The sequence below is a fragment of the Poecilia reticulata genome, linkage group LG17 (assembly GCF_000633615.1).
Source record: "Poecilia reticulata strain Guanapo linkage group LG17, Guppy_female_1.0+MT, whole genome shotgun sequence".
NCBI lineage: Eukaryota > Metazoa > Chordata > Actinopteri > Cyprinodontiformes > Poeciliidae > Poecilia > Poecilia reticulata.
The window spans coordinates 10,914,457-10,928,726 of record NC_024347.1 but is presented as its reverse complement, the minus strand read 5'-3'; the positions used below and the strand labels follow the sequence as shown (position 1 = coordinate 10,928,726).

The window sequence follows — 14,270 nt, the reverse complement described above, 5'->3', positions numbered from 1 at the left end:
CAACAATGCTCGAAATAAATTCATCTTCCGTCGCAGAAGCATTATAAGTTTATTGGTGGAGGTCTCTTTCTGTTGTGAATTTGTAGTTTTCATATTTATTATTAGGGCTGCACGGTGGCGCAGTTGGTAGAGCTGTTGCCTTGCAGCAAGAAGGTTCTGGGTTCAATAATCCAGCCCCGGTCTTTCTGCATGGAGTTTGCATGTTCTCCCTGTGCATGCGTGGGTTTTCTCCGGGTACTCCGGTTTCCTCCCACAGTCCAAAAACATGACTGTGAGGTTAATTGACATCTCCAAATTGCCCCTCAGTGTGCATGGTTGTTTGTCCTGTGTCTCTCTGTGTTGCCCTGCGACAGACTGGTGACCTGTCCAGGGTGACCCTGCCTCTCGCCCAGAACGTTAGCTGGAGATAGGCACCAGCAACCCTCCCGACCCCACTAAGGAACAAGGGTGTAAAGAGGATGGATGGATATTTTTTATTAGTCATTGAACAGGCCACCAGTCTATCACAAAATGGTCAAGCAGATAAAGGATGAGATGAAGGGGTTTCAGTGAGAAAAGAACATATTAATTTCAGGACAAAACACCTTGTAAGGTTGCTGGCTGAGTACCAGAGTCATTATCTAAAKTAAAACTGGTTCTGGACCAGCATGGACTGATGGGCCACTTAGAGTGGAAGAGACAATAATTCTAAGATCAACGTATAAAACCACATACCTTGTGAAACTAAAATTACAATGTTCATCCATCAAGACAATTGTCACATATGGAGACAAAAGGGAACACCATGCAGCGTGTGTGGGTGTTTTGCTACAGGAGAGACTGGTGCACCTCACAAAATACATGGCATCATGAGAAAAAAAAACATTCTGTGAAGATGTTAAAGTAAAGACACCACCCGGTAAGTTAAGTGGGTCATCCAAATCAGCACCAAGTGGTTACAGACAATAAAGTTGATGTTTTATAGAGCTCATTATAAAACCCTGATCTCAGTATCACATACTCTTATAGTGCAAAGTATCTCTTTGCTGTACGGAGGAATCCGCCAAAACTACCTTAGACTGTGAGACACTTGTGGAACAATACCAATAGAGTTTTATTTTAGTCATACAGTCTAAAGGCAAAGTGGCAAATGGAACCCGTAAACTTAAAGAAAGTAACAACCCCTATCTGTTTTCATAGTGTATGTTAGAAAAGCCTGGTTTGACACGTGAAACACTCTTAACTTTTGATCCTCTCAATGATTCCCAAAAACCTGTTGAGCCATTCTGGACCTCCACTCTTTGCACAGCAGCAGCCTGCGTCATGCATAGCAGCTCAGACAGCCAATGTTCACTTAATACAATTGCACCCATGGGAGCGATTCTCCTTTCCTTAAAGATTGCATTCAGCATCCAGCTCCCTCTAGTGGCACAGGAATTATGTGTGTCAAATGCTCAGAATCTGTTCAGAGGATTCTCACTCTAAATGCACCTATAAATGTGTTTTTGTGTAACTGCATGCCTTAATTTTGGTTAGTGYATTCAGAACCACACAGGATGACACRAGTGCTCAATTACATAATGCCATTTAATAGCAGTACTGATTATTATCAGCTGCAGCGTAGTGACTGCAAAAAAGACATTACAGGCATCAGTCAAATRAGAAGGTTGAGCAGCGACTGAGGTCGGGCCTTCAATCCTAATCTAAGAAACTGAAGGAAACGGCTAAACTCTGCGCTTAGCGAAAGTCACATCAGGTCATTTTACATACGTTTTATTCACAGCATTGTCACCGAAAAAAAAAAAAAAAAATCCTTCGCAGTCTTGTCTTAAAAGACAGAGGACAGCAACATCCCTCCCCCGCCCCAATAAACCCAATACACAATACATTCAGGATGATTATTTACACTATTCACAAATGATACAGACAGCTCCTTCAAAATAATAATAATAATTAAAAAAAAAACTAAAGAAACAATAACCCGAATTTGTGCTTTTCATTATTATCGCACAGTATGATGACCACAAAGAAAAACAGGATGAGCACATTCACTAATCAGGTTGGAGATCTCTCGGTATGGCAGTTTGGTTGGCAAAGAAAGACAATCACTAGACTGCGAACAAAAAAAAAACTCACAAATGAGTCACACAGTCACACAGTGCTCCCTCAATGCGTTTTTCAGTCCATTTGAAGGTTTGCTTGTAAAGTATTCAGGAATCGTCRTCATAAAAATGTGAGCCGAACACACAGTTCATGTCATCTGGGAGAGAGTACAGAAACACTGAAACCATAGCGGGCATGACAAGTAGAGACAGTATTCAATCTTACATATTTACAGTGTATGACATGAAGAGTTAAAGTAGCATTCRGCAACAAAGAGGGGAGCTGAAAAAAATGATCTCAACAGTACAAGCCAAAATTTTGTAAAAAAAAAAAGAAAACATTCAGCATGTAAGGTCAAAGGCATACATATCACAATTATACTGCAATTAGAGAGTTCTTCAAAACCACAGTACATGAGAAAGGTGCACTGCTGACTGAAATGTACTTCATCATGGCACTTAAAGACATTTCTCTCAGTTTTTTTTTCTGTTTTTGCTTCTGTAAGATCAGGCATCAGTAAGTCTTCCATCAGCTGGGTTTGGCACAACAATGTGAAAAAGACACACTTGTGACTCGGTGGGATCCATCTTAGAGCCAGTTGATATGAATCATTTGGATATAAAAACATTAATGGCATGAAAAATGTTCTGCCTTGCAAGCCTGACACCTGCTTATATATGTATATTTATATATATATATATATTTTGGAGCTACAGTCTTACATTATCATTTAGTCTAAATCAAAGTTTCATATGTACATTTAAAGTATATATTGCTGCCCAAACAACCAGCATTCATTGGTCAATTACCAGACTACGACTGACGAATCAAGTCTTCTTGTAAAGTTACGATCAAGTTTTATACAGTGCAGATAACGTTTAATGGCACCCCTAGACATATGTTTGAAACTTTAAAAAAAAAAAAATCTTTTATAGCAGCTGGATGAGCTCACACAAAAAAGTTTAGAAAAATGCCCCCTTTAATTTAAGTACATTTATTTGATGGGGAGGGGGGGATTAGTTTTTAATAAAGCATTCAATGAAACATGATGGTAGTTGTGACAATCCCTTTGAAAATACACTCATTTGACACATTTTTTAAAATTACTTTGTCTGATTAGAGTTTTACATACTTCCAATAAATCACCCAGGACTGGGCTGTTGAGGAGGATGGTAACGGAGATAATAATAAAAAAAAAAAGAGTGGCATTTTGGGAATCACCAAAATCTTTATAAAAACTTTTAGATGCTATTTTCATGTCAACTGCTTGACTGGAAACAATTTCGGGAAAGAGCCTTTGCTTTCGGCATGAATGTAAAAAGTTGATGTTTGCTAAATTCATCAACTTTTTGATGTAGTCATCTGCCCACAKSMTGTGGGCAGATGACTACTTTYACACAGCATGTCTGGATACTCAATTTCAATTTTTTGCAGAAATTYTTTTTTGTTTTTTTGCGTGGTTTTTCATGCTACCCACTAAATGCGACTGCAATCAGACTTCTGTGTAAATGCGACCCACATGCACAGAAGAAGAAAGCAGATGTCACACAGCAGCACATTTTTACGGAATAGTGGAACTAAAATTGTCCATTGATTGATTTCAAAGTTATTCAGCRATGGGAAYTGACAGGATCGCCACCAGATCATAACAAATCAAAAGAAGCTAACAAAAAAGACTCTTGTAAACTCGTCTTTCTGGATTTGTGCAAGGAGTGGTAGGATTGTGATGTGATGTGCTCCACTGACGCAGACTTTTTTCATAGTTTCAGAATGTCGAGGAGCACCTTTGACTTAATCTGTCAGTGCCTCTCCTTAAGACTCGACAGAACACTCATCCCCAGAGACATAAAGGTCAGATAACACGTGACATAACGTTTCAGACAGCAGACGGTCTGAAAACTATCGGATACGCATCTGATTTTGGTGACACGAAAAAGTCAGATAAGGGAAAATCCAGATTTGGGCTGGCGTTTGCTTAGTTTGAGCAACAAAAATAACTCTATGTGGGTATGGAGTGAAATAAGGAACGAACAGGTGAGAAATTGATGCCTGCACATTGTAAACGCAGTGAAGGATCTGCAGTACCATGGGTCTATTTCTCTTCAATGATAGAGTCCACATAGTCATGGACTTGAGAAGAGAAATGTTGCATTAAAATTGTCACACAGGACATCCTCATAACCAGTTGCACAAATGCTAGAGAAAACCTTTATAGCTAGAAAGCTCTATTAAGAGAGTCAAAAGTTACAGCAACTATATTAATTCCTGTCTTTTGTATCTCTCATTGAACTTTTTGGGTCAGCTCTGATTCTACTGAAAACTTRTGGGGTTGAACTGAATAAAAGAGAGCATATGGCAAAAAWATTTGAGTCTGTCATAAGAGAAGTCTATTTCCCATCCTATTGGCAAACTATTAACAACCCGAGTACCAAAAACTGTGGCCCCCTCTGAGTCTGATAAAACAATCATTTCTTCACAATAAAATTTTGGATTTTTCAAAGGTTTTCAGAGGGAGATTATGTTACCGCAGTAAATAATGGATTTATTTTCAGGTTTTGTCTCTATCTTTACCAGGGGTGCCAATAAAAGCCTCCAGTACTGTATCGTTAGTCTCTGCTGTAATTTGAAGCTGCAGTGTGTAGCTCTAAATGTAGAATGCTTCATAGCACAGGACACTTTGATAGGTTGAATATACAGTTCCACTTGGCGGCGGGGGACATTTCCATTCCCCCTGCCGCCTCCGAGTTGAGCCAGAGGTTTCAATCATTATCACTGTAACTGTCACATTGTACTGTATCACATCCAAAAAGGACCTTGACCCACTGTAGGGCTACAAAGGAAATATGCCCAAAAACCAGGCTGGGTTCTATAAATATCACTAACCCAAGTGTTTAAATGGAGACTAAAACCCAAATGACGGAAGAGGTCTTTATATATTGCAGCGATTTGAGTTTCTTCTCAGTACAACACCTCTGAATTTTTTTTCCCCCCTTTATGTCCTCAATTCAGTAAAGGCTTTTCCACATCCGTCCAATGGCGCAGTCCCACCAGGCATCCTTGAGGAATCATTGGTCATTAAAAAGAACAGGGTGTATGTGTGTGGAGGGGGGCTGTGGGAGGTGGTGTGGTTGGGGGGGGAGACGGACAGCTGAGATGCTGTCATTACACAGAGGGTGCAGTTGGCAGGAATAGTGCTGACACTTCAGTGCTGCACTCTGCTCTCCACAGGCGTGAGTTATGGTCCCGTATCCCTGCGTGTTAGAGGCATTTGGCACACAAGTCATGCTTTTTCATAGAATACAAGGGATCCACCTGTACAATCACGTGTAAGCTCTATGTGTGTAGCAAGGTGAAGGAGTATAAAAAGGAAATCAGGGAGGGATTTGCTTAGACTCATCTGTTCAGTCCCAGTCACTGCCTGTTGATTCACCTCCGGCCTTAGATACTTAAATAGTCTTCGGAGTTTGCAATTTTGCTTCAAGTACCTTGTTGGCAATCAGAGCGACAGGAAACACTTAGGGACAGATGGCTGGCAGTCTCTGTAATGTCATAGGGAAGAGACAAAGCATCCAGTCAATTTGAAGAAAGGAAGGCATTCTTTAAATCTTTGTCCTTATCCCCAGTGCTCCCGGTTTGGTTTTCTTTYCATCTCTTTTTCCCTCCATCACCTCCTCTCTCTCTCATCCAAAAGAGCTGGAGGGAAAGGCAACTCTGCATTGCAGACACAGCAACAACCTCAGCTGGTCTGACCAATTAATGAGAGCAAGGATATGAGTGGCAGAGCCAGCAGCCAGTTGAAGGCAAAGGCTCGTTACGGGGTGAAGAGGTTTGCCTGAGAGTGTGAAAGGAGAGAGGAAGCTGGATGACAGTGAAATATAGATGTGGAGAGTAAGAGGATGGAAAAGGGAGGGAGAGGGATTGACAGAATGAGGAGAAAGGAGAGAGATCCATGGAAATTTAACGGCGCGCTCCACACATGGAAGGAATGCTTCACTTCCTCCGAAATCACTGGCCTGCCTGAGTCCTATCACTGCAGTTTTTCTTGCTCATCAGCTGGCTGAGATCCACCAGCTCCCCCAACTCCCCCCGCTCCAGAGCTCCTCTCAGCAGAGCCCTGCTCAGRCCTGGTGTGTGTTGCTGGGACATGTAGGCCTGACCACCGGGAGGGGGCATRGTGGGTGGTGGCAGGGGGACGGGGACCATCCCATGGCTGCTCAGGATGTACCCYTCCGGGGCCGGCCAACGCAAGGGCAGCGGCTCGCTGTACTCAACAGGGGCACTCGGTGCCGAGACTACCCTCCTGCGCTCAGGAGAGTCCTGAGGGGTCATGGGGTAGACATATTCTCCTGCAGACTTCCTAACGGGGGCTCTAGGGGTGCCTTTCCCTCCTTTTTCTTGTTTGCTCAAGCAGACATAGTGCTGGCGTGGCGTGTCGTTCCCCCGTCCCTCACTGCAATGTCTCCCCCCTCCACCCTGCTGAAAGAGTCTAGTGGTCAGGTACACAGAGGGCGGCATGCGGCAGGGCGAGCCCAGACCAACAGACCCTCCACCAAGGTACGTCTGGCTGGTGTCCCAGCCTCCGGAGTTGGAGTCAGAGAGTCGTAGGCCTCTGCGTTTCTGCTGCGGGGTGTGCTCGGGAGTGGGCAGGAATCCYGGGTCGAGCTCTCCCGATTTGACCCAGCCGTTGGGCATAACAAACAGGGTCTCCCCACCCTGTGAGCACGAGCGCTCGCCACCTCCCTGCCTCGTGACGCTCAGCACAGAGCCGGCCATCCCGCCGGAGTTACTCAGCAGGCCCCTCTCACGCCGCTGGATGGAGGACTGGGAGCTGCCGCCGTGACGACGGTTGGCAGGTTTGTGGGCCATGATCCAGCACACGGCGAGCCCGGAGAGCGCCGCCCCAATGGTGAAGGCCGAGACCGCAGACGCAACGAGGAGATTGAGGGAGACCAGGCTCTCTGGCTCAATCAACAAACTCTGCTGCAGAATTCCTGCATGATTGAGAGACATAATCAGGAAGGCCACAGTTAGTGCAAATGGCGTCTTCAGGCTCCAGTCTGAAAGTATTATTATTATTTTTATTAGAAATAAAAGTAGCCTGTTACTTAACAATATTTTTCAATACCTACAATAACACTCTTAGTCACACCGGACATTATGGGGTTACTTTCTRGAAGAATTAAGACAATCTTCTCTCCAGTTTGTCCTTGAGGCCTCATGAGCTCCGGGTTCAGTGAGGCCTGCACTTCTCATCAATACAGCCCAAACCACACCAGCTGACTCTTTTCTTTTTTTTTTTTTCATCTTTGTCCTCACTCTTTCCTTCCATTTGCCTGACCTAAGAATCTCTCCTCACATTGTACCATTACCTCAATGTTTCCACCCAACTCTAATCGTTCCCATCTGCAGACACAGGGCTTGTCTGGCTCGACATATTCCGAGTTTTCCTCACAGTTTGGACGAGAGTCCACCAGGTCGGTTGTCTGGCGTCGCTTACCTCTAACAGGGAGAGTTTCAAGGAGTGAGATAAACAAAGGATGCTTAAATATATAGCTTCGAGACAAATGTTTAGGATCAGAGCAAAGGAATATGCAACCCAAGCTTGTTTTGTTATGTTTTGTGAACTCTTAGCAACTGAAATGAGGCTAAACTTCAAATATATTCTCTGCGGTCCCCCCCCAGCACTCACATCTGAGCCTCTCTATGACACAATATGACATTATGCTAAAGCTATTTCAGGGTTGCTCACCAGCAACCTCCTCAGATCTCCAGCGTTGACAAAGCAAAACCTCACAAGCCAAAGGATGATGCATTTAGTCTGGATTTGTCTACGCCCTTTTTCAGACCAAATACGAATAAAATATATCACACTGACTGGGGAGCATTCTCAGCTCGTTATCTACCTGGTCCAGGTCGTCAAAGACAACAAGATGCTGGGTGGAATAGATCCTGATGAGCTGAGATTGGTAACRAATTTCTGTTTTCTTCCATTTTTTGGTAAAGCCAGAACATAATGTTCACTCACACCTGCAGTGAAGAATTGAGCCACTAGGTGGAGCACTCAGCGACTCTACTAAGAGGACCCAGATGAATCCATGTTATACTGCTGAAACTTACCATCACAGTCTCCTAGATGGGAGGTGGTGTTTCCATATTCCACATCTTGTTGAAAGGGGATTCTGTAGTCACACAAGAAACACATATGAGCATACTTATTTTTTTAATCATAGGAAAGAAAACAACACTGCTTATAATTAACTGTATTTGGGTTCAAATGGGAGATGAGATGATGTTCATTACCTAGAAACAGTTTAATTTAAAAGAGACAGAGATGTTCGCTGTAATCTACGATGTTAATCAAGTACGATGTCGTCAGGCTGTTGTGCATGAAATCAATACAGCACAAAGTAATAAATTATCCATTGTAATGGGATACACTGCTGAGCTCATTATTGATCTTCCTCCTCAGCAGGGTCAAAGGCAAGGGTCAACGATGCAGGCTGAATTAGAGTTTTTTATACTCGTAATGTAAGAAATKTAATGACAAATGTGTACAATTATTACCATTTTCTCATAAACCAAAACATTAATCATAATTTGTCTGTAAGTGCATGTCTTGAATAACTATTTCATCTAGATACRTAACTGACAAGTGTTTAAAAATAAAAAGCTTTCATGAGATGCGTTAGCASAAACATAATAACAATAAATAMATTTTTWWWAAAAGTTATGGTGGACTAAAATTATAAATAAAATGCTTATTTCTTGGAAAGCTTATTGTTGGTGTGTATTTTTTCTCTCCACATAAAGTACATCCAGCTAAGTGGTTCTGTATTTACAATATTACTTTCTAATGACAAAGCCAATGACGGAGCTTCTGCTGCTTTTAAATGTGTTAATGCTTTTCATTGCATTCTGCAGCGCTTCTCTATTTAAATCTGTTGCTAAGAATTTCATTTGAACCGCCACAATCAGAATGTTTTATAAATAATGTTCATAATTAAAATTTTATTCATTAAATATATGTATGTACTCCTATTGATAAATGATAAAAAAGATGGACTGATTATTTTATTTTCTGCTTTTTTTATGGTCTCACACCTGCAGCAACCAACCAGAAGAAAATAAAACACACAGCATTTTCCCTATAGACAGTAACTACAGTCCACCTGCAGAGATTCACAGTGTTTTGGGGGGCTGACTCCCCTCACCTTGTCCCTGGCCTCAGAAAGGAGCAGGTACTGCCTCTGGTCCATCCACAGTACGGATCTCTTGAGGCGAGACAGCTCCTGAGGGTTCACACAATTATATTAAAAACGAGTTAGCAAAATTCAAATGCCTAGCAATTAGGATTCGGAAACATGTTACAAACTTATTAAAGAGAGAGTGTTGCTGGTTGTTGAAAATAAACAATGAAGTGAGCTTATAGAAGTGAGCTGATGAAGCATCACAAGGACGTCAGGAGGCAAAAGGTGAGAGACAGGGCAACATAGGATAAAAATCATCCACACACTTACTCCTGGAGTAATCAATAACTTCACAGCCATGCCTTCAAGGACATGTAAAAATAAACAGTCACGTTATTTAGAATTARTGGAAAACCTGTGGAATAAGAAATAGCTTAAGAGAATCTTCATTTTGCACCAATGAGGAGGACATTTTGAATCCAACCAGTCCGATGTATGCTCATTCTGGGAAGCGGCTGCAGTGCACAGTGCTCTACTTTCACAAATAAATTCCTTCTTTGTATTCATATTCAACCATCATCCCACAAAAGCCTCTCGCTTCAAGGCAAATATTATTTTCTGGGGAAAACCAACATTCTCAGAGTGAAAAATAAACCAAAACAAACTAGCTGTGATTTGACAAACACACATGGCTTCCCTCATCTGCTGGCTCAAAAAAAAAAAACAGAAAAAAAACAGAAATGCCAAAGTTGTATGTGGGGATGGCAACAGCAACGAGAGGAAAAAAAAAAAATCAGGGATAAAACTCATTTGGCCAGCAAAAATAGCTTTGACTCCTGCGTTCAAATAACTGACAATGAGAGCGTAAAGAGCAATAAAATGGTAAAAGTGGATTTACGTCACTCACTTCATGCAGCGAGCGTGCAGGTGACAGCGAGATGTGGGGACTCTGACCAGACAGGAGGGGAAGGCCAGCAGCAGAGTGTGGCTGGTTCGGTCCAGTGTGAGGGACAAGAGCTGACGGGCCTGAGGAGAGTCCTCACCACACCTGGAGACAGAAGCGTGAACATTCAGGACAGGACGTACGGAGGAGCAGAGGGCCCTGTCCATCATTTTCCAGCCTGAAAACTAATCTATAAGATCAATCTAGACAGTAGACTAACAGAGTAGACTGACAAAGCAGAAGAATAAATTATCTGTTTGTTCATTAGGCAACACAAAAAAAAGCTCATTTTAACTCCACTCAGGACTCAGAGCTTCCCACTGTCACATCATCAGGTAAAATCGTGGAGGCACAAAGCGTATCACTGCAGAATCCTTATTTTTGCACTTATGTATAAAAGTCTACCTTTTTTCCATTTAGACTTTTACTATAATAAAACAGCTTGTGATTTTGCCTCTAAATTTCTTTTAGAGGAATTTATAGAAGAGGCAAGATGTTAAATGCTCTATTAAACAGAAAATATTGTTATGGTTTGTTTTTATGAAGTGCTATTGTGGTCGTGTTTCCCTTTCTGTCTTTCTGAACCATTCAAAACTTGTAACACGCTCAGTGAAATATTAACAAACAGCTTAACAGTCTAGAAGTAAAATAAAAATAAGGATAAATAAATAACAAGAAGMWGMWRRWRKTKTTTTTTTGTGTTCCTGCAGACAATATTTGAGGAATGTATAAAAATACAGTACCAGAAGCTGAAACTTGACAATTATATTCTTAAATTCTTCAGTGACATATTGGTAATTCTTTCTAATTTTCTGTCAAACGAACCTCTCCCTTGTGTGCTCCCAGCTTCTTAAAGGATAACTTTTTAACTTTCAGATGTTTGAAAGAAAATCAGGAAAACTCCTCATCTTATAAAACAAGAAAGAACTAAAATTGTTTGAAGTGATGGTCTATTAMGAGATTATAAGCGGATAATATTGTATCTGATTCAGATCACTTCAACCAAAGGCTGAACTAACRTGAACAAACCCAATACAGATTTCTACTGCCTTAAAACCCAGTCAACTCTTAAAATGATCACAGCACTTTAAAACAAATGTCTTGTTTGCATTCAGAGGTTATTTWCAGAGAACCAAATGATAATGTGCTATTTTACAGATCCCCCCACAAAATTTGCAAGAGCTAGGAATGTGTTTATTTTTTTGCAAATCACTCTTCTTACTTCAACAACGGTCAGGCATAAAACGTGTTGTTTTAATTCCCTAGCCGCTTAATACCGTAGCATGTCTTCACATGGATGATGAGAGCGAGGCGTTTTTGGTCAAAGAAATCACGTTAGCAGGGGTGCTGACTTGACACTGATGGACAGTTAGATTATTGGTTTGTTGCATGAGTGACTGATAGGCTTTGTTTCAATATCCTTTGCTGCAAAGACCTGAGCTCAACACAATTTAATGMATCTAATGGCTTCCATAACACTCAGCTCTGAGGCTGTTGCTCAGAAAAAAAAAGGTTATACATTTTGGYTCTAATTATATGTTATAAGTAACCTGTAATGGATATCATGGTTTTAACTGAATATGCTTTTGCTGCAAAGCAGGTATTTAAGAGGATACCGTAAGCGCAACTGATCGTCCATAAGTGGAGAGCCCAATTGGGAGCGGGTGCTGTGGGCCTCTATCTGGAACATTATGCCAAGAACTGCAGTTTATTGGCGATAAGCGATAAGGATCTCTTGACTCCCACTCACTTCTCAGGATTGAATCCCTCCACCTCCTCCAAAAACACGCTGCTGTGGGAGACTGAATCTCCACCAGAAATCATTAGGAACTTGAGAATGGTCCCTCGGGTGGAGCCCAGGAACAAGACGGTGCGGTTCTTGTGGGGGCCAGCTTCTGTGTCTACCACCATGGCTGTCAGCTGGTACCTTAGGCGAGATAGGACAATAAATCAGAACATTAAGCAAATCTACCTGCATATTTTCCGAGCTGACAAAGACATCAATGTGCATACCTTCCCATAGTCTTGACCACCCAGGGTCTGTGTCCCAGCAGCGGCACAGTCTCGTCCATTARCGGATGAGTCTTCACAAAGTTCAGGACCTCGTCTGGTAAAGTTGTTGAGGTGCTAAATCTWGATCCCTGCACCGCACACCCGCCTGGCCTGTAGAAATAAAGAACACCCCACAGAAAGAAGAATTGGTTACGGAGGACTCGTTTTCATAGCCGGATAGGTCGTTTTTAACTGAAACGCACTGATGGAGCMGTGGTACGGAGAGCTGGAGCTCATAAGGGAGCAGCAAGAAGATTATCTGTGAAACAGATGCTCAGGAGAGAAGTGCTGCAGTGCTCTGCTGGATTTATTATTTTTTTGCTTCACATTACCTCGGTTTAGGCACTGCTTCGTCTGGTACAGGTGTCCAAATAGACTCTGGGGATTTTTGCTCTTTAAATCGGCCCTCGAAAACATGAGCGAGCTGCTGCATGTCGAACACGCAAACCGCAGAGCCCGGGATGCTGCCAGAGACAARGAGAGGGAACTCCGCTGATGAGAACATAATTATCTCTTTCCAGCCACATGTGCACACAGCGTGTCTCCGGCTACCTGTTTGGCGGCGTGGAGAACAGACCCAGGATGACGTCCCGTCCCTGCATGTGGATGATGTCGCTGGTGGCGTGTAGGAGGTTGAAGTAAAAATGGGAGTCTCCCGGGATRGAGCAGTTCAGACGCGCCTTCAGGAACGTGGTCCACTGTTTCTCGAGGACACGCTGAGAGCCACCCAGGTCTGATTTACACACGCGAGCCACACGGGACACCATAACCTGGGACACAAAAACAGAGATATAGACACATTAGGAAAGGAATAGTTTGGATTTWAAAAAATAAGATAAATTAATGAAGTGAAGTTATTATCAGTAAATGCTCATTTGTCTGTAATAGATGGATGGTGTATCACAATGAATTCGTACAAAAGTAAAAAAAAAAACTGCTACAGCTACTTAAACAGAGGGCAATATTTTAGCTGATCAGACTAAAAATATTCTTGTTTGAGAAGATTCAGAGGGCATTCAAAGTTTCAATTAAAAAAAAAAAAAATGTGTCTAATAAAAAAAAAAAACCCAAAAAACCAAACCAAGAAGTTGCTTTGATTTCATCTGAACATCTTGTTCTGTTTTTGGTTAGATGTAATACTCATCCACAGACGCTTCTCCACACAAATGTCTAAACAGGAAAAGCTGAAGGACGAGTCATTAACTTTTTCAGCAAAGTAAATAAAGTTGAAAAACTATTTGGTGCGTTACTGTGCTGCATTTTTTAAAAGTTTATACAGAACCAATTAGTCAGTGACTAAACCGTTTCCTAAACGACTCGAGTCATTTAGACCAAAAACACTGAGGCATCTCGAGTGTAAACATTTCCGCTTTGAGTTGCTTGAATTTGCTTAAATCAGCTAAAACGACTTCTACCAGTTAGGATTTATTCACTTTCCCACCAACTCGCTGCAAAAAATGGCATTTTTCTACCACAGGTAAAGAAGCTATTCCTGCCCGCAAATTCCCAGAACCTCGCAGAGCAGCAGAAAATAAAGAAGGTAATATGACAAAAAAGGAAAAAAAAAACCTTCTCTAGATGATGAAACTCCATGGCCATCTCTCTAAAGAAGAAATAAATATGTGGCCCCCACTCCATGGCACTGACAAAGTAGGGCTCTGAAACATAAGAAGTGACAACACAATGAAGCAAAACAGTCTCTGTGATAACARCCTCATCAACCTCAAACACTGTTGTCCACCACGCTGACTAATTAAACATTCATGYCCTGTTTAATCAATCCTTTTAGACATCAGGGAAGATGTTATCATTATCATTTATTCATCTTGCAAGGCTTCGACTTGCCCAAGCTTGCTTCTTCCCCCTTCAGGCTGCCCTGTTCAGTCGGAGAGACTAGTTAATACTTTGAATCTGTAGGGACTYTGGCTAACCTCAATACATCAGTCTGTCTGAGTGCATTCCTATTATAAAAAGCCTATTAAAGGGAGGCCTGAAAATTATGTCTG

General features: G+C 41.9%; 1 protein-coding gene across 1 annotated transcript in view; it reads right to left on the bottom strand.

Moving 5' to 3' along the window:
* Window positions 1-1,548: 1,548 nt before the first annotated feature.
* The window catches only part of LOC103479272 (semaphorin-6B-like), a 38,870-nt gene continuing 26,148 nt past the window's right edge, over window positions 1,549-14,270 (bottom strand). Inside the window, exons 9-17 of the mRNA XM_008433624.2 lie at window positions 13,834-13,922; window positions 12,817-13,034; window positions 12,597-12,728; window positions 12,226-12,375; window positions 11,963-12,139; window positions 10,177-10,317; window positions 9,294-9,371; window positions 8,200-8,261; window positions 1,549-7,073 (exon numbers count right to left, since the gene is read on the bottom strand). Coding sequence (XP_008431846.1) covers window positions 6,088-7,073; window positions 8,200-8,261; window positions 9,294-9,371; window positions 10,177-10,317; window positions 11,963-12,139; window positions 12,226-12,375; window positions 12,597-12,728; window positions 12,817-13,034; window positions 13,834-13,922 — 2,033 coding nt within the window. The 3' untranslated portion in view covers window positions 1,549-6,087. The remainder of the gene's footprint in view (window positions 7,074-8,199; window positions 8,262-9,293; window positions 9,372-10,176; window positions 10,318-11,962; window positions 12,140-12,225; window positions 12,376-12,596; window positions 12,729-12,816; window positions 13,035-13,833; window positions 13,923-14,270) is intronic.